The sequence below is a fragment of the Ambystoma mexicanum genome, chromosome 7p (assembly GCF_040938575.1).
Source record: "Ambystoma mexicanum isolate Mex_15411 chromosome 7p, UKY_AmexF1_1, whole genome shotgun sequence".
NCBI lineage: Eukaryota > Metazoa > Chordata > Amphibia > Caudata > Ambystomatidae > Ambystoma > Ambystoma mexicanum.
The window spans coordinates 532,677,801-532,700,761 of NC_090939.1; the positions used below are offsets into that span (position 1 = coordinate 532,677,801).

The 22,961-nt window shown below is 48.7% G+C and overlaps 1 protein-coding gene across 3 annotated transcripts in view; it reads right to left on the bottom strand.

Annotated features, from left to right (window-relative positions):
- The window catches only part of MYO16 (myosin XVI), a 3,167,675-nt gene that overhangs the window by 1,212,244 nt on the left and 1,932,470 nt on the right, over positions 1 to 22,961 (bottom strand). For all 3 annotated transcript variants that reach the window (XM_069636567.1, XM_069636564.1, XM_069636566.1), the window contains exon 19: positions 11,612 to 11,683. In XM_069636567.1, the coding sequence (XP_069492668.1) occupies positions 11,612 to 11,683 (72 nt within the window). The remainder of the gene's footprint in view (positions 1 to 11,611; positions 11,684 to 22,961) is intronic.

Consider the following 22,961-nt stretch of genomic DNA (forward strand, 5'->3'; position numbering starts at 1 on the left):
ACACAAGTATTGGTGCAACACCATTGAGTTGACTGGGATTCAGCACTCCCCCCACTCCCCCTGAAATGTTGGGCTATGTTGACTAGAACTGGCTGACCTTCAGAGCAGTTGCCAGACAGAAAAGGACACATATGTTAAACAGCACATGGGTTTCTCTGTTAACAAGAACCCACAAATTACTAACATAAAGCAATTCACTGTTAGGACCGGCATTCAAATGCCATTTATTTTTTAGGCAATTTGAAATTGTGATGTGGGTTTAATACTTGCATGCCAGGGGAGTGATTGGAAGGGTAGATAGGGAACAGGAGACCACTCATTCTCACGGCAGTCCATAAGTGGGTGCTTTAAACCTTAAAGGAGAGAGTTACCTGCTTGTAACATTGAAGCTGCACTAGAATAGTCTCATACAAAATCATAAAGAAATTAGATGACCCAAACAAATAATAAATAATAAGGCGGAGTTCGGGCAGAGTTCAGTCTGCGGCAGACTCTGGTGGAGTCCGGAGTGAGGAGCTGCAGCGACGTGTCTTCAACTGATTGCTTCCTTAAGAGTGTGTGGCTGGCGGTGTTTTACACCTTTAACAAAATCAAGCCCTACCGACTTTAAAAACCTGCCTCGAGCGCGGAGCGTGCGCGGTATTCGGGCAGAGTTCAGTCTGCGGCAGACTCTGGTGGAGTGCGGAGTGAGGAGCTGCAGCGATGTGTCTTCAACAGATTGCTTCCTTACGAGTGTGTGGCTGGCGGTGTTTTACACCTTTAACAAAATCAAGCCCTACCGACTTTAAAAACCTGCCTCGAGCGCGGAGCGCGCGCGGAGTTCAGGCAGAGTTCAGTCTGCGGCAGACTCTGGTGGAGTGCGGAGTGAGGAGCTGCAGCGACGTGTCTTCAACTGATTGCTTCCTTACGAGTTTGTGGCTGGCGGTCTTTTACACCTTTAACAAAATCAAGCCCTACCGACTTTAAAAACCTGCCTCGAGCGCGGAGCGCACGCAGAGTTCGGGCAGAGTTCAGTCTGCGGCAGTCCGTGGCTGAACGGAGGCTGCTTGCTGCCCATCGTCAACTTTGCTTCAGCTGACTGTCGACTCAGGCCCTCGACCTGTGAAGGTAAGAAAAGTATCCTCTACCCTGTTTTGGATGGCCGAAAATGGGCCTTTGACCCGAGCTATGGCAAAGCAAACGCTACATCACAGAGACTATTCGGTAAATGTGATTCTTGCCGAGCTGCCCGGAAAGTCTGGAGCTGGCATATTAGCCCCTCTGGAGGGCAGGCCAGCTACTGTAGATAATGAAACTCTTACCCAAGGGTGCTCGCTCCCGACGATGGCCTCACTGAGGGGCTATGATTGGGGAAAACAGAGCGAGCCCTGTACGAATGTCCACCTTTTGCCCGCTGCAATAGCTGAAATGGTCACACTGACAAATCCTTCTGTAGCGAAAGAACAAACAGAGCAACTCTTGAGCAATTCCCTGAACATAAACCCGTCCCAATCACCGTCATCAGTAGGACATAACATGGACGGTCTCTCCCAGACAGGGGTGGGGTGTGCACAGGTTTGGACTCAAACTCGCCCATAAGTGAAGCCACCGCAACGATCGCGCAGAGCCCCGTGCCCGAATCGTTGCTACCACCTCTAACAAATGAAACAAAGCATGCGTGTAGGGGAAGGCCGGTGAGGAGCTTGTTGGAGGTGGAAAGCTTTCCTCTGGCCTACAGTGCATCAAGAGAGATTGTGAACGATAATATTCGTGCTACAAATGGCGTTCCACCGCCAAAAATAGACTTAACAAGCGCTGCGGGAATCTTCTCTTTCGATGTCACCGATACCGAACTGCTGGAGTTTGAGACTCGGTCCTCGCAGAGCGGACATGAAATATCTAAATTGAAGTCCCTAGGCCCAAAGCACGATGTTATACAAGCGGCGGCGGACCCGCAAACTGGGACTACAGAAGCCGCAAACAATGGTGGGCAAGTGAACGTTCATGTACAACAAAAAAATGTTGCTCTAGGTCAGAGCCTTATGCACGCAAGCTCTGAAGTTGAGACTGACAAATTGAGTTTAATAAATATGCCGCCGACTCCCCTGATGGCGTTGGGCGGGGGCACAATACCACCTTTGACAGCAGTGTGTGGTATTGATGTAAACAACAGTTCACCACAGCCTTGCTCAAATAATGCGCTGCATTTGTTCGATCTGGCTGGGCGAGAGGCGCGTTTAACCCAACGTCTGAAGGATGACTTCGAGCAAATTAAGGTTCGGCTGTCGAGCAACCCTAGACCGGTACTAGTGTCTAGTGTTGCGTGTACACCTAACTCCATTCTTGTAAATCAAGAAAAGTCCGGCGTTGCTCATGTACATACAATAGCCGGACCTGGAGCACATGAAATATTGGACAGCTCCTCTGGCTCCCCTTACCCCGATGTGTGGTCCATTACGGACCGGGGGCAGAGGCGGGTCCCTCATGCTGAACAAACCGCAAAAGTCTACTCCGAGAATGGCTATGCACTGTTCCACCCCAAAGGTGATGGCGGCCCCGCTCGTCTTGCCTAAAAAATTGGTGGATTGTGATGTTGTCGGCACATGTGCAAACAAGGATACAAGTAAACAAAACTTGATGAATGAATCGACGAAAGAGGCCGCGGCAGCCCTTAAATCAAATCTGTCTGCTGCTGCGGCCCTACAAATACATAACAATGTGATGGCTGCAACATCAGTTGCTCTCATTCCTTTCACCAAATTATACGAGAGCATAAATGACTCAGTGCAATCAAATGGTGGTCGTCTGGAACACATCATGGAACGGCTAGTAAAGCAAGACCACATCATATCACTGCTTCAACAAAACCTTGAAAGTGAAAGATATTCATCTCTTTCCCTGCAAAAGTTAGTGAATGATTTGACAACAAACGAGATCAACGAAAAAAAATAATTGATGACAGCTTTTTCGTCTTGCTTAAAGCAAATAACCCTGATGATGAACCAGATAGCCCCAAGAGCAAACAGCCTAGATGTTCTACCGCAGGTGCCGGTTGGTCCAGTGGCTGATATTATAAGTGACCAGTCAAGGCCAACTTTAATAGACACCGCAGGTAATGTAAATGCGAATGAGAATAGTGAACCCAATCTACCGGTGGTTGAAAAGTCTTCAAAAGGGTTGGCGTTGCCATTGAAATTTACTGTTGCTCAACCGGTTGAGGTTGCTGAAAAGCGTCCAAATTCCTCTATTGAACCTGAGAAAGAAAAATTGACGACTGAACAAGAAAAGGAAACTCTAACGTCTTTGCCTTGTACTATCTCAGTAGCATCCTTTGGCATTTTCAGTGGCCTGGCAAAAAACCTAAATATGGCAAAGGAAAACACCACGAAAGAAAAATCCAAACAACTGACAAAGGCCCAGCCAAAAAAAAAAGGACTGAAAAGTTAAAGAATTGCGACTCCCGAAAAGGGGCTGGCAACGCAAAGAAATCTATACGTAATCTAACGAGACCAGTAAAATCGACCCCCTTCTTTAGACTTTCGAAAGAAAATTTGACACAGCACACTAAAGGGTCAAAAAGGGCTGTTGTGAAGGGGCCGGCAAATACAGGTGAAATGGATAACCCAAAAAAACGACAAAAACTTGATTCAGATGATCTGATAAGCGTGGTTGAGAATACATCCATTGACTTATGTAACTTATCTACATACTCTCACGATGATGAGTTTGGAGACCCTAAGATCGATACCTCGAATAGTTCAATGAGTACTCTCGACTCAGCTGAGTCAAATGAGCCCGAGGAAAGACGGCTGATAAATCCATGGGCTATAAGTAAAAAGGCATGTCTCAAACAAATAGTCCCACTGAGTAAAATTAGTCGGTCTCCAAAACCCGCGCCATCTACATCGAAGTGTAATGCTGGGCCATCCACTAAAGTGGCAAGTTCTGGTGGGGCTTCCTTGACTCAACATGGTAGCACTAAAAAAACGATGGGGCTAAATCCGAAGTTAACAACTGCTCAGCGACTAAAGGAGTCCTTGAAACATAATTATGAAATGCAAGATCCAGGCAAACAGACCGATATCCGAATCGCAATTGTGAATATTTTGAAAGAGGATCGTGACGTGAACATGAACAGGAGAAATGTACTGTGCTTACTACACTCAGTGCCCGCCTTAAGAACGGTAACCTCCGATGATATTGCAATCATCGAATATATTTCGGAGGACTATGCAGACCAGGTGTACCTCCATATAAAATCTCTTGCAGTAAGAAAGGTCATCTTGGCATCCAAAGTCGAATTATTGCAACTCGGATTCGACGTTAGTGAGCATAAACCTGTTCCGCAAACAGCTTGCAAACCTTTGAGTGAATCGGAAAACAGATTAGCACCTCATGAACAAAGAAAAAATAACATAAGAAGCCAACTGCGAACAGGATCATATGCAAAATCAATTACGAAGAGAAACATGCACGGAGCCCGGATGCACTAGCTGGGGGCTGTGAAGGACAAAGATGTGGTTTCCCTGGTCTCGTGGAACACGAGGGGGTTCTCCCATCTGTTTGAGGAATTTCCAATTGATCTAGAGAACAACTTCGTAATTTGCCTACAAGAGACGTGGCTAAGGTCCGTGCCTGTTAAAGATGGATATGTCACCTTGTTAAACTCAGCCGGCAAAAATGTGCATGGACGTCCTTTCTCGGGCCTATTAACCATGATTAAAATTGGGTTTGGATGGACAGTAATTAAAAGTGTAAATCCTAACATCTTTATACAAAGTACACTACTCCAGTGCAAACCAAGCAGCCCTGGCCTACACCAACATATCTTATTATTAAATGTATATTGGAACCCAGTGACGATAACAACGAAGAATTTCATAGCTGCGGTAACCACAATCCTAGATAAAAATTTGCAGGCCAGAAGCAATATCATGATTATTATAGTTGGCGACATGAACTTAACTTGGTTTGACATAAAAGGTAACAAGTTGCTTAGTAAGGGAGAGATGGAATCCCTACATCATGATAGACATAAGCACTGGGACAACATCATGAAGACCTACGATTGTGTCATGGTAAATGGGCAAATTGATGGAGACATACCACCAAATACTACTTGGCATAATATGGGCCACGCAAAGGTAATAGATTACATTTGGGTGTCCAAACACTCCTGGAATACAATTAGAAAAATGAATGTAATGAGGACAATAAAAAGTGACCACGAAATATTGGTGATGGGCATGAACATAAGCAACAACCCAGAATTGCAGACCACCGGACAAGTCCTCGAAGTAAATAATGGAAAAAACAGGCTGCGACTATCTTCTCAACAAATAATTAACCTATCAAAGGTCATGGATAATGACATGATCTCCACTTATAATAAAGTGGATTATGTGTCGTTTTTGCCCCAGCAACATGGCCCACCACTATGGAAGAAAAACACCAAGAAGCAGCATCTGCATGGCTGGAGTATGAGGGTAAACGAAAAAAAAAGACGCTTCAAAGTGAGATACGCAAACTGAAATTACAAGGAGGCACAAATAATATCGATATGATAAAAAAAAGAGGCAGGTTTACCGCAACTGGGTTAAAGCATACAGGTATCAGCGTGATCAGGAACGTGGTGAATAAATGGTAGGCCTGATGAAATCCAACAAATGTAGAGAAATATGGCACATACTAAATAGCTGCACAAATAATCAAGCAACCAAGATGGCCAATGTGGTATCGGAAGCTGAGTGGAACCAGCATTTCACAAAAGTATTTGCAGGTGAGGTTGAACGCGAAGCAAACAAAGACGAAGCAACGACAGGAAATTGGGACTGTATTGAATCTGTCGATGATATACTCCTTGCAATCAATTCCCTGAATAATTCACGTGCGGCAGGTCCCGATGGCATCTCGAATGTGATGCTTAAACAAAATAAATCTGAATGGGCGGACTTTATTGCAAAATTATTTACAAAGATTGCAACATCGAAGGAAATCCCCCCAACTTGGACATCTGCCATCATCGTACCGATATTCAAGAAGGGAGATCGGGCAAATCCAGAAAATTATCGCCCGATCGCCCTGTTGGACACCATTGGCAAAGTGTTCGCTAATTTTCTACAAAAAAAAATAACAAAGTGGGCCATTTCGGCTAAAATTGTGGACGGCAGACAAACTGGGTTTACCAAGGGTGTTGGTACAGAGAACAACCTGACGTTGCTCAACATCCTGAAACTGACAGCTCTGGCGAGTAAAACGAAGTTATTTATAGCTTTCATTGATCTTCATCAAGCTTTTGATTGCATAGATCGGAAATTGCTATGGGACAAACTAAAAAAATGGAATTGTCCTCAGGATTTATTGCAGCCAATAATTGCATTAAACACATCAACCACAATACAAATAAGGCTAAATGAAGCAGGACTTTTGTCGAACAATATGAGGACACAAAGAGGTGTGAAGCAAGGGTGCCCGATAGCTGCATGTCTATTTAAGCTATTCATCGCTGATATTCCGGCTGCTTTGTGTAATGTCCGTTGTTTCCCCCCAAAGATAAATGGTTCTCAAATAAACTGCATGATATATGCGGACGATATCGTGCCAGTTGATAACACCCAGATTGGCCTCCAGCGTCTCTTGCAAAAGCTACAAGCATACATGAATCAAAATCACTTAAAAATAAACACATCAAAAACAAAAATCATGAAGATCGGATCAAAAAGTGGTACAAGGTCAAGTTCCTTTAAGTGGAGACTTGGAAACATGATCTTAGAAGAAGTTACTGAAATGAGATACCTGGGAATCATGTTCAGTCCATCAATCTGTGAGCGGAACTGGGTCCAAGACATTGAGTTCCGGATGATCACTCTGGCAGTCCAAGGAGCCCGGTTTCATTACCTCTTTGGCAAGTTCTCCCTCTCTCCGCTCCGGCTATTCTATCTCCAAAAAGTAATTCCGTCAATCACTTATGGAGCAGAGGCTGGTTGGAACCTGGACCATTCAATTTGGGCAAAATTAGAAGGCCAATTCTGGAAACGTGTCTTAAGACTACCAAAATGCGTTTCCATAAAGGTTATAAGGCAGGAGTTAGCACTTGATGACCTATATACAACTGTCATCTGGAAAGCGCTGGCATTAATGCGTAAGATGTTAAGATGTTAATTACAAAGAAAGAACCACCGTATAAAATTCTGGCGGTGACAGAGTCAAAACATGCAGGGGGTGTTCTTGCGAAATGGCTGGATAAAGCAAACGACATCATGTTTGCTGCCAATATAAGCAATGAAATGCTAATAAAGTGGCCACAACTAGCAAAAAAGAACTAAAAGAATGGTCCTGGGCATGTAACATGGACGACCTAGAAGGACTAACAACTGCCCCGAAACTTGGACCAACAGCAAACAAACTGAATAAACTGCCAGGATACCTCATTCAATTCCCATCAAGGCACCATCGTGATCGATTCCTTAGACTTCGGTTGAATGCCCTAAGAACAAGAGAAGTATTGTTTATAAGAAAAGATGGAGAGACAAGCGATAATTTGTGTCGATTCTGTCGAAATGAAATTGAGACAGTAAGACATTTGATTACTGCCTGCCCTAAACTCCATTCCTTAAGATCTTTACACCTCATGAAGTTCACACCACTAAACGAGAACATGGACGAGTGGTGGTTTCGAATATTGAGTGGAAGTTCCATTATCTTGACTTGTGCAGTGATCAACTTCATTGATGCCCTAAGTGTTTGAAAATGTTTGATAAGATATGTGGGCCGAGGGTTAGGCACAAGGACTGTATAAGGATATGTGTAAGGATCTGTGTTAGAACAAAAAGTTTATATTAAACTATGTTAATAAAAAAAAATTAAAAAAAATATAAAAAAAAATAAGTTTGCCCCTCCTCCACCGCCCATGAAGTTGGCACCCCTCCCAACATTTGAAGGGTTAGCCCCTGAAATGTAGGTTTTGTTGCGCCCCTGAACGCAAGCACACACACCATTCACCATATACAGACACGCACACCCAGCCATCCATACATTTAAGTGTGAATTCTTTCACCATACTGGCACACCCAGGTAGCCATCCATACATTTAAGTGTGCACCCTTTCACCATAAAGGCACACCCAGGCAGCCACCCATACATTTACATGTGCACCCTTTCACCATACAGGCACACCCAGACAGCCACCCATATATTAAAGTATGCACCCTTTCACCATACACTCGCACAGGCAGCCACCCATACATTTATGTGTGCACCCTTTCACCATACAGGCACACCCAGGCAGCCACCCATATATTAAAGTGTGCACCCTTTCAACATACACTCACACACGCACACATCATGGGGTTGAGGGGAGCCCTAACACTTAAAAAAGAAATTGGGCCTCATTACAACTATGCCGGACTGTAAACAACGGTGCTGGTAAGCTTACCGGCACCGTTGTTTCAGGGCCGGCATATTACAGCTTACGGCATACTGAAGGCGGTTGCTGTCCTGCCCGGCAGGTCAGACCGGCACACACCCGCATAGTTTTCACGGAAGCACTGGCACCATTATTAACGGTGCCGGTGCTTCTGTGGTTCCCATTCCCATAGAGTCCGATAGGACTTTATGGAAATGGGGACTTACCATTTGCCGGAGCCTGACTTCCCAGACCGCCGGGGTTGCAATCCCCCGGTGTTACCGGGAAGTCGGGCGCCGGTAAATCATTACGGGTCCGGCGGCAACCTGCCGGTAGCAATGGCACGGTTGCCGCCAAACCCGCAATGAGGCCTATTGTTTCTTTTTGAAGTCACTCTGACTTCATAAAGAAATTATTTCTGTTACAGAAATAATTTCTTTATAAATGCAGAGTGAAATCAAAAAGAAAAAACAAAGATTTTTTTTGCAAATGTTTTTTTTTTTTCTACAAGTCCTGGGAGGGGCCCCCACACGTGCTGGCGGGGCCCCCCGCACCGCGGGGCCTGCGGGGGCCCCAGTTACGCCAGTGCAACTGCTCCGTGTATATCTCATACTCTGGTTTCCAACAGACAGGTAATATGGGCGGGACAATTGACGTGTAGGTACTTAGCTCCTTCTCTACACATGTTAGAGGTTGGCTTACACATCTTAACAAAACACCTGAAATGTATTGTCCTTGTTATTTGAAGTAAGCACAGGGGTATCTCCTCACTGTGGAAAAAACACATTTTCTGTATGGAGATAGCGATAACCAATACGTGGTGTAAATGTGAGCATTTGTGTTGCCCACCATCTCACTCCCTACTCCATGCAATGGAGAGAATGGTAAACAGTGAACCTTTTCTGCACTTAAATAATGTGCAGTAGCATTGCAATCCTCTGCAGTGCACATTCTAGTCCCATCCTCAAATTGAGCGGCAGACATGGTTTAAACCGTGAAACAATAATGATGCATGCAGATTTTCTCAAATACTGTAAGTAGTATTTCCAGAAATCTGGACTAGTTTCTTTCAGGTAGTAATGTGGTAACTGGACTATTAGTGGGTACAAATCTTCCATACCTATACCTTGCGCCTAAGTAGGAATGAAAGGTTTGGCGATAGTGCCACCTAAAAACTGTCTACTTTGCATAATTAAAAAAGTTGCTCAAAAGTTCTTTAACAGTTTTTTTTAATCTCAAACCTTTTTGTTTTTGACATATTTGGGTAGTCTTATGATATTGGGACAAGTTTGATTTCAATGTCCGTGTTCAGTTATAAAATAGGTTGCACATTTCATTTGAAGAAGTATTTTTTAAATGTATTTGGAACTCACTGGACTGTACTGTCCAAGAATTCCTGGACACAATTAGTTTCTTTACTTTCAATACATGCATCTTTCTTTTCTGCAAAATGTAACTATTGCCGCAATAAATATAGCCTTCGAGGAGAGTGATTTTATAGCACATATACAAATGGTTTCAAAGGTGTTTGACTCAAAAAGTTCACAAGTTGCAGATGGTTTCTTCAACTTTTTCAAAAAGACATAGTAAACAGGAGTCTAAAATTGCAGGCTTATTCTCTCTTATTTTCTAGGCATTTTAGACAAGGTAAATAGGATGCAGTGGATTGTTACGACAACATTACGTGAGACATGTTGCATGATCCAATTTTTACCTCAACCCTTTTCATTTTAGAAAAGATAAGCAGCTCCTAGTCGAATTTACTGTACCTTATGGAGCTGATTTTGCTACACAAATGCTTAGCTCACTTGAATGATGACACCATAATGCACGCATTTCTTATGTACCGTCCAGGTATTTTGGCCAGTAGTCTATTCATAATTAGGATTTCTTTCAGCAAAAGTGTTTTCATAGATTTGTATACGCAACAGATAAAGTGAAGGTACTATACATTAGCAACGTATGGGTATTTTTATGAATGTCAAAAAAGACAAGTTGTAGTATCACAATTTGCGTTAAGACAAATGAATAGCTATCTCAGTATTGAAAAGCAGTCCCAGTGGGCTTTCCAAAAATAGTGAATTTTAGATATATGTACTGATCAGTTTCTTAGGGATGTGTACATATGCACTTACGGGTGTATCATTGTCATGCATAATCTCCTTCTTTTTGCCTTACAAACCTGGCGGGCTGTCAAACAGGGGACTCGTTTAGCCATGTAGTGTGAAAAGTTCATCATCATCTACTGGGATCATTGCCCTTCTAGAAATGATAGCCCATAATTTGGGAGTCTGCAAGCATCCCATCATAATGACAACACTTGTGTTCTATAATTCTAACAGAGTCTTCCTTTTTAAAGTACACATATTCATGAATATACACATTAGAAAAAAAAACAGAAAAATAAGCATCAAGCGCAGGTCAAACATAACGTTATTGTTCTACCAAATAAAATTTAATTCCTTTAATAAATGCTGTTTTTTCATAATAGTGCCAGAGTTTTGTTTAAGAGACTTAAACAATATGTGTTAAATACTTGACATTAGAAACACTTTTTGAATCAACACAATTTGAAATTACAAAAGAAATCTAACAGGCAACAAAAGTTTAAAGAATCTCTGCTGAATTTCATAAGATCTAAATTCCCCATACATTCATTGGAGATATCCTAAAACCTTGGCCTGGCATTCTTATTGGTTGAGCGTTTCCATAGTACAAATCTCACTTAGGGGGCCTGATTCTTTAAAATAAATCTACGTACAAACAGTAAACAGTGAACAGTTTCCATAAGCATCCATAAGGTTTTAATTGGCTGACGCCGGCCCCCCACCCAATTCCCAATGCCAACCACATTTACAGTGACAGCAATTAAAGCATCTTACACACTTTCAGAAGGAACATGCATATTAAGAATCAGGCACAATATTTTTAGCATAATTCCCAAAAATGCTGATGATCTAATTGAATGTAGATGTTTCAATAATCAGAGTGCTATGGCTTTCTACAACAAATAACCAGGATATATTTATTTTTAAAGGAGTTAATAGAACCATGGGGTATGATGTTGCTGTCATTGGAAGAAAAATCGTACCCTGTCTGAAACATCCAGTGAATGTTGTATTACAGTAAAGTCATTGCCAACGAAAAGAAGACACCTGAACAGGACTGGAATTCGTTATTTTAGCAATACATAAAAATGCAAGATCATACATGCAAAACATGCATTACCTTTAAAATATTGAACATCTGTTGTTAAAGCGGATGATAATTCTTCAGGTGAGACCTGCAGCATGCCAGCCACTGAAATACAAACAATAGAAACATGTTGGCGTCTGCTCAGTGATGCTCTGGGTATGGCTATTAATTTATGTTGAAGGAAAGGAGAAAGGGGTAAGGCAGAGTGAAGGAGAAAAAAAAAAAGAACGCATGTGTGCGTGTGAGAGAGAGGGTTAGAGAGGGGGAGCAAGAGAAAGAGAGAGACAGAGAGACACGCGATCATATTCTTAGTGTAATTTATATTTAACAGACCATGATTGCCACATTAATGTGTTTATCTTATAGTTTACTCCTGAAACATGAATCAAGCAAGAACATAGGCCAAAGGTACATAGATGAAGTGGCTATATTAAGAGCAATTATTCCTGCACTTGCAAGTAATTAACTAGTTTGGTTTTACCCCAATAGACAGGTTGTCTAAAGTTGCTTTTTTAAATGTATTTATTGTGCATTAGTTAAATTTAAGCTTTAAGCACATTAACCAACTATAACAAATTCATAAACATCACATTCATGAACACCACCAATTCATAAAATACAATAATAAAAACCCCTTACACTGCAATCTCAAAATTTAAAATCCAAATTCCATTTAAAATTATCATAAAATGGGAATAGCTAAAATAATAATAAAAAAGTATAGGCTACTACTGCACTCTTATGCCATCCCAGAATCATAATAGCAGTTCATCCTCCCTAGAAATCCAGCTAAAGTGCATCATTGTGCTTATTCTAATTTTGAAACTAATTTCCAGATTATTTAGGCTGCTGTATTAATTACAACTGAGTGTGCCCCCATTAAAGTGGCACAAACATGCTCCCCTCTAATGTTATCTAATGAACTGACATACCTCCCATATCCCTTTCTATAGTAAGACATTACGGTCGATCAAGCGGTCAGTATATGTCGGGCTGTCTCGGGCACCAAATTGCAACCTCTATACAAATCATCATGTACCGTTGCTTTTTGCCGCTGACTAACATGTTCTTTGGTCTGTAATATATTAAAACGGAGCTGCATAGAGAAACCGTTCAGATGTGGGCTGGAATATTTAGTTAGATAGCCATTTGGCATCCCACCGTTAAAGCTTTGGAGCGAGTATTCACTATATCTTTTCAAATTATGCAATTTATCAATCCTAGCCGCCCGATCCGTTTGATGTGCCTTTCTTTTGATGATTTTTTCATAGTCTGGGCAGATGTCAACCACCTCTAATCCTAATCCCAATTCAATCAGAAACGTCTTAGTAAAAATTAAGAGCTGCCCAATAAAAAATAAATTGACTAACTCCTTGCCTTTATTGCCCCAATAACTTTAATAAGTCATTTGAGGACTCATCGGCTGAGTGCAGCTTGACACACAGTAAGACTTTCTTCACTGCCCAATTTGAGTATAAAGATTGGAGACCATTTTCCAATCTTAAAGCTTCAACTGGAACTCCTTTTGGGAGATTAATAATCGAGCGTAGGAGTTTGGCCTCTAGTTTTCCAAGCCAAGTGACCTGCGATAATGGTAGTGCTTCTAAGGCATACAATATTGAAGGAACAGTGCTCGTTTTATAGATTTCTACAAAGCCCTGTATCTTTCCTCCATCACAATGCTCAATGTCGTATTTTATTACCAGCCATTCTTTCCACATTGTTCCCTGTACAAAGGACACATAGTATGCATTGGATGGTCGAATCGCTATGGGACAGCCAAGTAAATAACTTCCTGCCCACTTTCTAACACAGTCAACTCCATATGCCATTTAAGAGGCCGATTCATGGAATAATTAGCGCGGCGCAAGTGGGCAAAAACGTGCGAATCGCAGTGGAATAGCGAAAATCGCAGTGCAATTGCGAAAATCGCACGAAAAGCAGCGCACGTCGATTCATGGAAGGCCGTGCGCGAGAAAACCAGCGGATGTGCGATAAAAAAGTGCGCGGCGCACGTTGGCGCACAGGCCATCTAACAGCGTGCGCCAGGTCACAGCGAAAATCGCACAGGCCACAGCGAAATTCGCACATAGCGCGGCGCACGCAACAAAAGTAGGCGGAACACGGGCGTAACACTCGGAATGGGGAACAACTTGCCAAAACGTGGGCGTCACGGGGGAAGTACAGGGCACAAGTGCGCGGAACGCCCACACGCTCGCCTACAACACGTATTCATGGAATAGAATAGGGCAAAAAAGCGCACGCTCAAACCAGCGCACAGGCACAAACACGACCGCCACAAGAAAGCAGGCGGTAGCGTCTCTGCGGCTGTAAGAAATGTGCGCCAAAAGGTGCGCCAACAAATCGCACCTATATACTGCCATGATGAATGTCCCATACTGTGGCCCTTCAGGAAAAATGACGTGCAAAGGGGAACCCACAAACACGGACACCCGCTGACAAAAAATACGTGTGCGTGTATACCGGGGTGCGCGGGAAGTCTAACACGCGATTTCAGCAGGGTACGTGCATCACAGGGGTTCGCGTGAAGTTCCTCACGCGATCGGGCCTGGGGGAGCGGGCTATGTTTATTACAGGGGTGCACGGGAAGATCCAGGGGTGCGCGGGAAGTTCCACACGCGAATAGCCTGGGGGCGCGTGTATTCCAGGGGTGCGCGTGAAGTTGCACACGCGAATAGCCTGGGCGCGTGTATTACAGGGGTGCGCGAGAAGTTCCACACGCGAATAGCCTGGGCGCGTGTATTTCAGGGGTGCGCGGGAAGTTCCACACGCGAATAGCCTGGGCGCGTGTATTTCAGGGGTGCGCGGGAAGTTCCACACGCGAATAGCCTGGGCGCGTGTATTTCAGGGGTGCGCGGGAAGTTCCACACGCGAACAGCCTGGGCGCGTGTTTTTCAGGGGTGAGCGGGAAGTTCCACACGCGAACAGCCTGGGCGCGTGTATTTCAGGGGTGCGCGGGAAGTTCCACACGCGAACAGCCTGGGCGCGTGTATTTCAGGGGTGCGCGGGAAGTTCCACACGCGAACAGCCTAGGCGCGTGTATTTCAGGGGTGCGGGGGAAGTTCCACACGCGAACAGCCTGGGGGCGCGTGTATTTCAGGGGTGCGCGGGAAGTTCCACACGCGAATAGCCTGGGCGCGTGTATTTCAGGGGTGCGCGGGAAGTTCCACACGCGAATAGCCTGGGCGCGTGTATTTCAGGGGTGCGCGGGAAGTTCCACACGCGAATAGGCTGGGGGCGCGTGTATTTCAGGGGTGCGCGGGAAGTTCCACACGCGAATAGCCTGGGCGCGTGTATTTCAGGGGTGCGCGGGAAGTTCCACACGCGAATAGCCTGGGCGCGTGTATTCCAGGGGTGCGCGGGAAGTTCCACACGCGAATAGCCTGGGCGCGTGAATATCAGGGGTGCGCGGGAAGTTCCACATGTGATTTGACAGTGTGGGTCCTCCCAGGTGTACCCTGTACACCCTCCACGGCCCCTGCAGGCAGCCCACACCACAGGGGACTACCCTGCATCCCTGGTCATGTCCCGCAGGCAGCCCACCCACCATGGGCATGCCCCCCAGCAAAGGCACATGTCTCCTTGAACTAATGAACACCAACTCATGTCCCCTTGCACCCCCACCCCCCAGCACTGTGGGGCACCTGCCAGCAGGCCCCCACCCATGTCCAACTCATGTCCCCCACCACCCCCACCCCCCAGCACTGTGGGGCACCTGCCAGCAGGCCCCCACCCATGTCCAACTCATGTCTCCCACCACCCCCACCCCCCAGCCACCAGGGGCACCCTCCACCAGGCCCCCACTCATGTCTCCCACCACCCCCACCCCCCAGCCACCAGGGGCACCCTCCACCAGGCCCCCACTCATGTCACCCACCACCCCCACACCCCAGCAGTGCAGGGTCACCCTCCACCAGGCCCCGACTCATGTCACCCACCACACCCACCCCCCAGCCACCAGGGGCACCCTCCACCAGGCCCCCACTCATGTCTCCCACCACCCCCACCCCCCAGCACTGTGGGGCACCTGCCAGCAGGCCCCCACCCATGTCCAACTCATGTCCCCCACCACCCCCACCCCCCAGCACTGTGGGGCACCTGCCAGCAGGCCCCCACCCATGTCCAACTCATGTCTCCCACCACCCCCACCCCCCAGCCACCAGAGGCACCCTCCACCAGGCCCCCACTCATGTCTACCACCACCCCCACCCCCCAGCCACCAGGGTCAGCCTCCACCAGGCCCCCACTCATGTCACCCACCACCCCCACACCCCAGCAGTGCAGGGTCACCCTCCACCAGGCCCCCACTCATGTCACCCACCACCCCCACACCCCAGCAGTGCAGGGTCACCCTCCACCAGGCCCCACTCATGTCACCCACCACCCCCACACCCCAGCAGTGCAGGGTCACCCTCCACCAGGCCCCCACTCATGTCTAACACCACCCCCACCCCCCAGCCACCAGGGGCACCCTCCACCAGGCCCCCACTCATGTCACCCACCACCCCCACACCCCAGCAGCGCAGGGTCACCCTCCACCAGGCCCCCACTCATGTCACCCACCACCCCCACACCCCAGCAGTGCAGGGTCACCCTCCACCAGGCCCCCACTCATGTCTACCACCACCCCCACCCCCCAGCCACCAGGGTCAGCCTCCACCAGGCCCCCACTCATGTCACCCACCACCCCCACACCCCAGCAGTGCAGGGTCACCCTCCACCAGGCCCCCACTCATGTCACCCACCACCCCCACACCCCAGCAGTGCAGGGTCACCCTCCACCAGGCCCCCACTCATGTCACCCACCACCCCCACACCCCAGCAGTGCAGGGTCACCCTCCACCAGGCCCCCACTCATGTCACCCACCACCCCCACACCCCAGCAGTGCAGGGTCACCCTCCACCAGGCCCCCACTCATGTCACCCACCACCCCCACACCCCAACAGTGCAGGGTCACCCTCCACCAGGCCCCCACTCATGTCTACCACCACCCCCACCCTCCCAGCACTGTGGGGCACCTGCCAGCAGGCCCCCACCCATGTCCAATCCATGCCCCCCTGCACCTGGGTCCCAACATTCCCCAATCATGTCAGTAATGCCCATCCTCCCCTGCCAAAAGGCCCAACCAACTATCACACCCACCCACATATCAAAGGCAATTACATGTTACACCCCCAATTTAAATAATGCAATTTAACACATGTCTGTCACACACAATGGCTGCAAGTGAATGACAAAACACCCAACATGACATGCCTGAAAGCAATGAGATGATACGACACATTGAAGATTAAAAAAATAATATGTATTTAACAGCAAGTAGAATGGAAATGAAATAAGAAAAAACACAAAGCAAATCAAACTAAACAAGATGAATGTCCAAGAAAATAATCTGAAAAAATAAAATAAGCCAATGAAGAAGATCATCCTGGGTCCATGAGCCCTACCAAATTAAACCTAACTGACTACTAACTAAAAAGTGAACTATATACAAAAAAGTGGTGCATTGTCCAATCGCAACCAAAAAAAATTCAAAAAAACAAAGGAAACCTAACCCTAACTATACAACTATATACAAAGGCAGCGGGCTATTCGGACGGCTCACTGGTTGTTGTCATGGGCCAGGGCATCATCGAACTCCTGGTCAATGGCTTGGAGGCGGGCATGTTCCCTGGCCCCGAGGTCCCGCAGGGATAACGCAGTGTCAAGCTCAAACTCCCTGCGAAGACCCTCGAGGCACTCAGCCCGCCTCAGCGCCCTCCGCATGGAGTCCTCCGCCCTGACCATCGTGAGCCGTTCCTCCTCTGCCCGCTGCCGCTCCGCACCTATCCGCTGGCACAACCTCTCCCACACGGAAGCCACTCCCATTCAAGGGTTCTCCTGCCCTCCGGCCGATGCCTGCACCCCTGATGTTGATGGCCCCGAGCCATGATGCCTCCCACGTTGAGCCTGCTGCTGCCTCCGACGCAACTGCCTGTGCCAGCACGACGGCATCCAGGCTGATGGAAACCACCGACGCCGTCGTGCACGTGCCCTGCCCGATGATGCCGTCACATCCTCCATCTGCTGGGGTCCAGTTGCTCTGGTGTCCACCCCTGCTGGATCTCTGACTCCCGACTGTGGCAGGGATGGGATCCCCACCGAGCTGGCTGCATTGGTCGGGGCAGGTCCACAGGGGGCCCTGGTGGCATCTGGGCTGGAAGACGGCAAGGAGAACGACTGGTGGATAGCCTGCACAGAGGAGGAGAGGGCCGCCACATTGGCCAACACATGCAGGAAACCCCCGAACATGGCCGATCCCAATTGGGCCACGTCGGCACGGTGCACTTCGTGATGACGTGCGTGCTCCTCCCGGGAAGCACGCACGGCATCACGAATCACAGCCGTGCGCATCGCGACCCCAATCAGGACCTTCTCCGCACGGCCAGGGGTTCCCACGTCCGCAGGTGGAGGGGAGTCAGGTGACATGGACATCCCCTCTACCTGCGGACAGGCCTGGGACGGGGCATCCCTGCTGGTGCATGGTGGTGCACTCACAGGGTCAGGGACAGCGACATGCACAGGCCCCTCCACGGTGACCTGTGCTGCCTCCTGCCCCTGGCCCTGGACTGCACCACTTGCACCAGCAGGGATGCCCCCACCAGGCCCCATGTGTGTCCCAGTGGCGGCCTCCTCCTCCTCTGTGCAAACCACCAACCTGGATGGCTCCTCACCATCTCCCACCGTAGCAGGCCCCTGTGGGGGCTCACCCACCCCTTCCGCTGCAGCCGTGGGGGCAACCCCGCCGCCTTGCTCCACAGCGCCGTCTCCGCCCTCTTCTTCACTAGCCGCTGCGTAGAGGGAGACAAAGAACACAAGCATCAGGGCACTGTACAATGGTCCCCTAGACAGGAAGCAATAGCAGATGAGCACCACTGTCAAAGTACACTTCCATCATGTCCCTCCACAACACATGGGTCAGTCCAGGCAAAACACATACAGTAACAGGCATGGTGCATGCCATGGACATTTCCATGCATGTCCAATGGACTCTTGAAACATTCAATGATATGTAACTCACATGCATCATGGCTCATGCCCATCACATGCACACACTTCACCTCAGTCACATCCATCTGGCCCCAAACACACCAAACACAGCGGATACAAGGGTAATTTGGCTGCTTTACTGAATCTCTGCATTGTCACACACATGTGTCATGCATCCATGGCATGCACAAGTCACAGACACGCAGGTCAGGCACACAGACATGGCTACCATATATGTACCGGGCATCAGCACCCATCCCTCACCCCCACCCATGTCCAGGTACAGAGACTGGCATGCTCTCATGTTCAAAATCTGAATAGGGCTCCCCATGCGGCATTTCAACACATGCAACAACCATGTGCATCACACATCACTGGTCGCACATGCATTACCATGATGTCCCTGCACACATACATGCATACATGGCCTATGGCACACATACAGGCAAGTATCATAGAACCAGCACACCGCAACATGCCCTGTCTCACACAGTAATGCATGGACACTTACCGCTCAACTCCAGACGGGCCTCCCTCTCAAGGATCTGGGCGTGGAGCGCTGGGCGTACGCGTTCCAGGACCCTCATCTGGATGGAACTCATGCGGCCCCGGCCCCCCTCCACGAGGCGCTGGGCCTTCACAAGGGTCCTGGACCTCAAGTCCTCCCAGCGCTTCTTGATCTTCAGGACGTCGCGGGTTGCCACCCCCTCCGCGTTGATGGCAACCACACAGTCGGCCCAGATCCTCTGCCGTCCTTCCTTGCTGGCGCGGGACGATCCAAAGAGGGCATCATACTGCCCCAGGACATGCTCCACCAGGACACCAACTTCGGTGACAGTGAAGCTGGTGCCCCTCTGCCCCTCTGGCCTGGGGTTGCCACTGGTGCCAGATGTGGAAGTGCCCGACATGGCAACCCCAGAGGCAGGTGTGGGTGGGCAACTGGGTCCTGGGGCTGGGCTGTGGAGCGATGTAATCCCAGTCGGGAGTCTTCAGTTCCAGCAGGGGTGGACACAGCAACTGGACCCCTGCAGATGGCTGATGTGCAGGCACCAAATGGCAGGGCACGGTGGCAGCAGGCAGGCAGGCAGGCAGGCAGGCAGGCAGGCAGGCAGCAGCAGATGGCACGTGGGAGGCTGCTCGGGGCACTGGGGGGCAGTAACTCGTCCTTCTGGGCAGGAGCGTGGGCTTCCGTGTGTTTTCGCGTGGCCAGCTTGATACGGAGTGATTTGGCACGTGAATATCCTGCACGTCAGCGTGAAATCCGAGAAAAGGCCCTTAGCGCGTAAGCGCGTCAGCACGCATACGCGATTCTATTGGACCAGAGTCCCTCAGCGCGTAAGCGCGTCTGTGACGTGACCCGCACGGGTGTTCCCCACTCAGCACGTGATGACGGGGCACACGTGGAGATACTGCACGTCAGAGTGTCATCGCGTGTAATTGGACAAAAGTGCGCGTACACGCGATAGGCCTATGTACGTGTATTTAATGGGTGCGCGGCCACTTACACACGCAAGTACGTCAGCGAACCTGTATCCCGTGGTGCGTGTGAATTTCCACACGCTATTGGACTGGGAACTGGATTCCAGGGGTGCACGGGTCACACGCTGTATCCCGTGGTGCGTGTGAATTTCCACACGCTATTGGACTGGGAACTGGATTCCAGGGGTGCGCGGGTCACACGCTGTATCCCGTGGTGCGTGTGAATTTCCACACGCTATTGGACTGGGAACTGGATTCCAGGGGTGCGCGGGTCACACGCTGTATCCCGTGGTGCGTGTGAATTTCCACACGCTATTGGACTGGGAACTGGATTCCAGGGGTGCGCGGGTCACACGCTGTATCCCGTGGTGCGTGTGAATTTCCGCACGCTATTGGACTGGGAACTGGATTCCAGGGGTGCGCGGGTCACACGCTCGCCTAGAACACGCGCAAAGCATAAAATTGCGGACTTTAACAATAACAAGCTCAGACGCCAGGATGAACATACCGTTCCTAGCAGCAGTGGCAGTGGGCTACCAAAGGAGGAGGAGGAGGATAGTCAGGGCCAGAATATTCACACCCAGAACCAGCCTTTTCGGGATGCCTGATGACCAGGTGTATGGGAGGTACAGGTTTCCACCACACATCATACTGGACCTGGTGACTGAGTGGGAGGATGACCTCACATCACCCACCCTGTGCTCCCAAGCACTCAGCCCCCTGGAGAAGGTCCTCAATGTACTGCACTTCTTAGCCACTGGATCATTTCAGCGGACAAGTGCCATAGTGGGTGGGGTGTCACAGGCCACCCAGTCACGCTGCCTGCACCAGGTCTTGAACATCATGACTGCACGCCCATCAGTCCGCAGGCACATATACCTGCCCAGAACACCTGCAGAAAGGCATGCTGCCGCCCTGGATTTTTACGCAGTGGCACGATTCCCCAAAGTGCTAGGTGCCATCGACTGCACCCATGTGGCTCTACGTCCCCCCAGGGCATCTGAGCACATCTATAGGAACCGCAAGCACTGGCATTCCATCAACGTGCAGGTAGCATGTAATGCCAAGGGAATCATCACCTCAGTATATGCCAACTATCCCGGCTCCACCCACGACAGCTTCATTTACCGAATGTCCACCCTAAGCCGGGACCTAGAAGCTGGGCGGCATGGCGATACATGGCTGCTTGGTGAGTATGTATGCCACTGCACATGCATGCATGTTGGATACTGAGCAAGGTCACAACCTCACCAATGATACCAATCCCCACCTCCACAGGGGACAGTGCCTACCCTCTCAGCCCCCACATGATGACGCCAATTCGGAACCCCACCACGCCACCCCAGGTAAGATATAACACAGCCCACATTACAACCAGGGGCATAGTGGAGCGCACATTCGGAGTGCTAAAGTCACGCTTTCGCTCCCTTGACCGTTCTGGCGGGCAGCTGTTATACGCTCCCCCAGTAGTGTGCAGGATCATAGTGGCAGCATGTGTCCTGCACAACGTTGCAACACGCCGGGGCCTGGCCGTGGACATGGTGGTGGCCCCACATCCCCAACCACATGCACAGCCGCTGCGCATGGGAGGGGAAAGGGCACGGGGGGAGGCAGCCCTTACACAGCTAGTGGCTAATTACTTCACATAGAAATCACACCCCTGTGGAGTGCACACTGCCCTGGCACATTCCATCTGACAATCAATGATGACTCAACCTGACACTGATCCTGAATGTCTGGAGAATGAACCGGGAATACCATGTCAGCCTGAGATTGTTCACCTGGAAGTGTCACAATGTGTGCATCCCTACCCACACAGACACCACCAATGCAGTTTTGTGAAGTTACACATTGAAGCAGCTAAAATGAATACCCACTTGCAAAATGCAACAAGAGGACAGTGCCATGTCAGCCAACCCAACCCCAGCACTGCCACACGACACACCGTGCCATGTCATGCTAATTGCAGGTAAACAAAGTAATCCCCACAACATGACATCACTCTCACTATGTACAGTGGCACTATTAGAAACCTGCAACACCTGAAATGCTCACAGCAATGCCGGACCAACAACATACTTGAGCACGTAGTACCATTAACATGACATCACAAATGTTACATATTAGTAGTCTCACCACCTGGAAATGCCTGCACTCCCACCACTACCAACTGTGCAGTGTTGTCGCCATGTAGAGTTGTAGGTGCACTGCTGCCAACATGGTCCCCATCTCCAGACTAGAGGTCCTTGTGTGGACTTGAGGAAGGGACCTGCAAATTGGGAGGTAGACACAGAAGAAGAGTTACACATCAATGCAACATGCAGTGTACAACACAACAGCAATATGCACTATGAATGTATACACAGTATTGACTACAGACTGGCCACACAGCTCATGGGAGTCCAACGTCACTGTGTAATTCACTGTCACTTGGGCACACCCTTTGCAAGCCCATGGAAACGGGAAGCAGGAGGGGTGTGTGTGACTCAAACCCAAGCATCTGAACCAAATACATTACAAGCCTGCATGTGCCCAGCCACAATGCAGCGTATGCCCACAGGAACCACGGAAGCCAACAGATCGAAGCCAACAGATCGAAGCCAACAGATCGAAGCCAACAGATCATCCCAAAAAAATTGGGAATAAAAGAAATCAAAATAAATATAAAAATAAGAAACAATCAAAAATGGCCATTGATGGGCCCGGGGGGGTTGGGGAGGCCACCCAGGAGGTCCGAGGACAGGATGCACACCAGAACCCACCTGCGTGGATCCTGGGAAGATAAAACACCTCCATGGGCTCATGGCCCACACGGCTACCCTATTGTGGGAGTATCACTGCTGTCGCTATTAT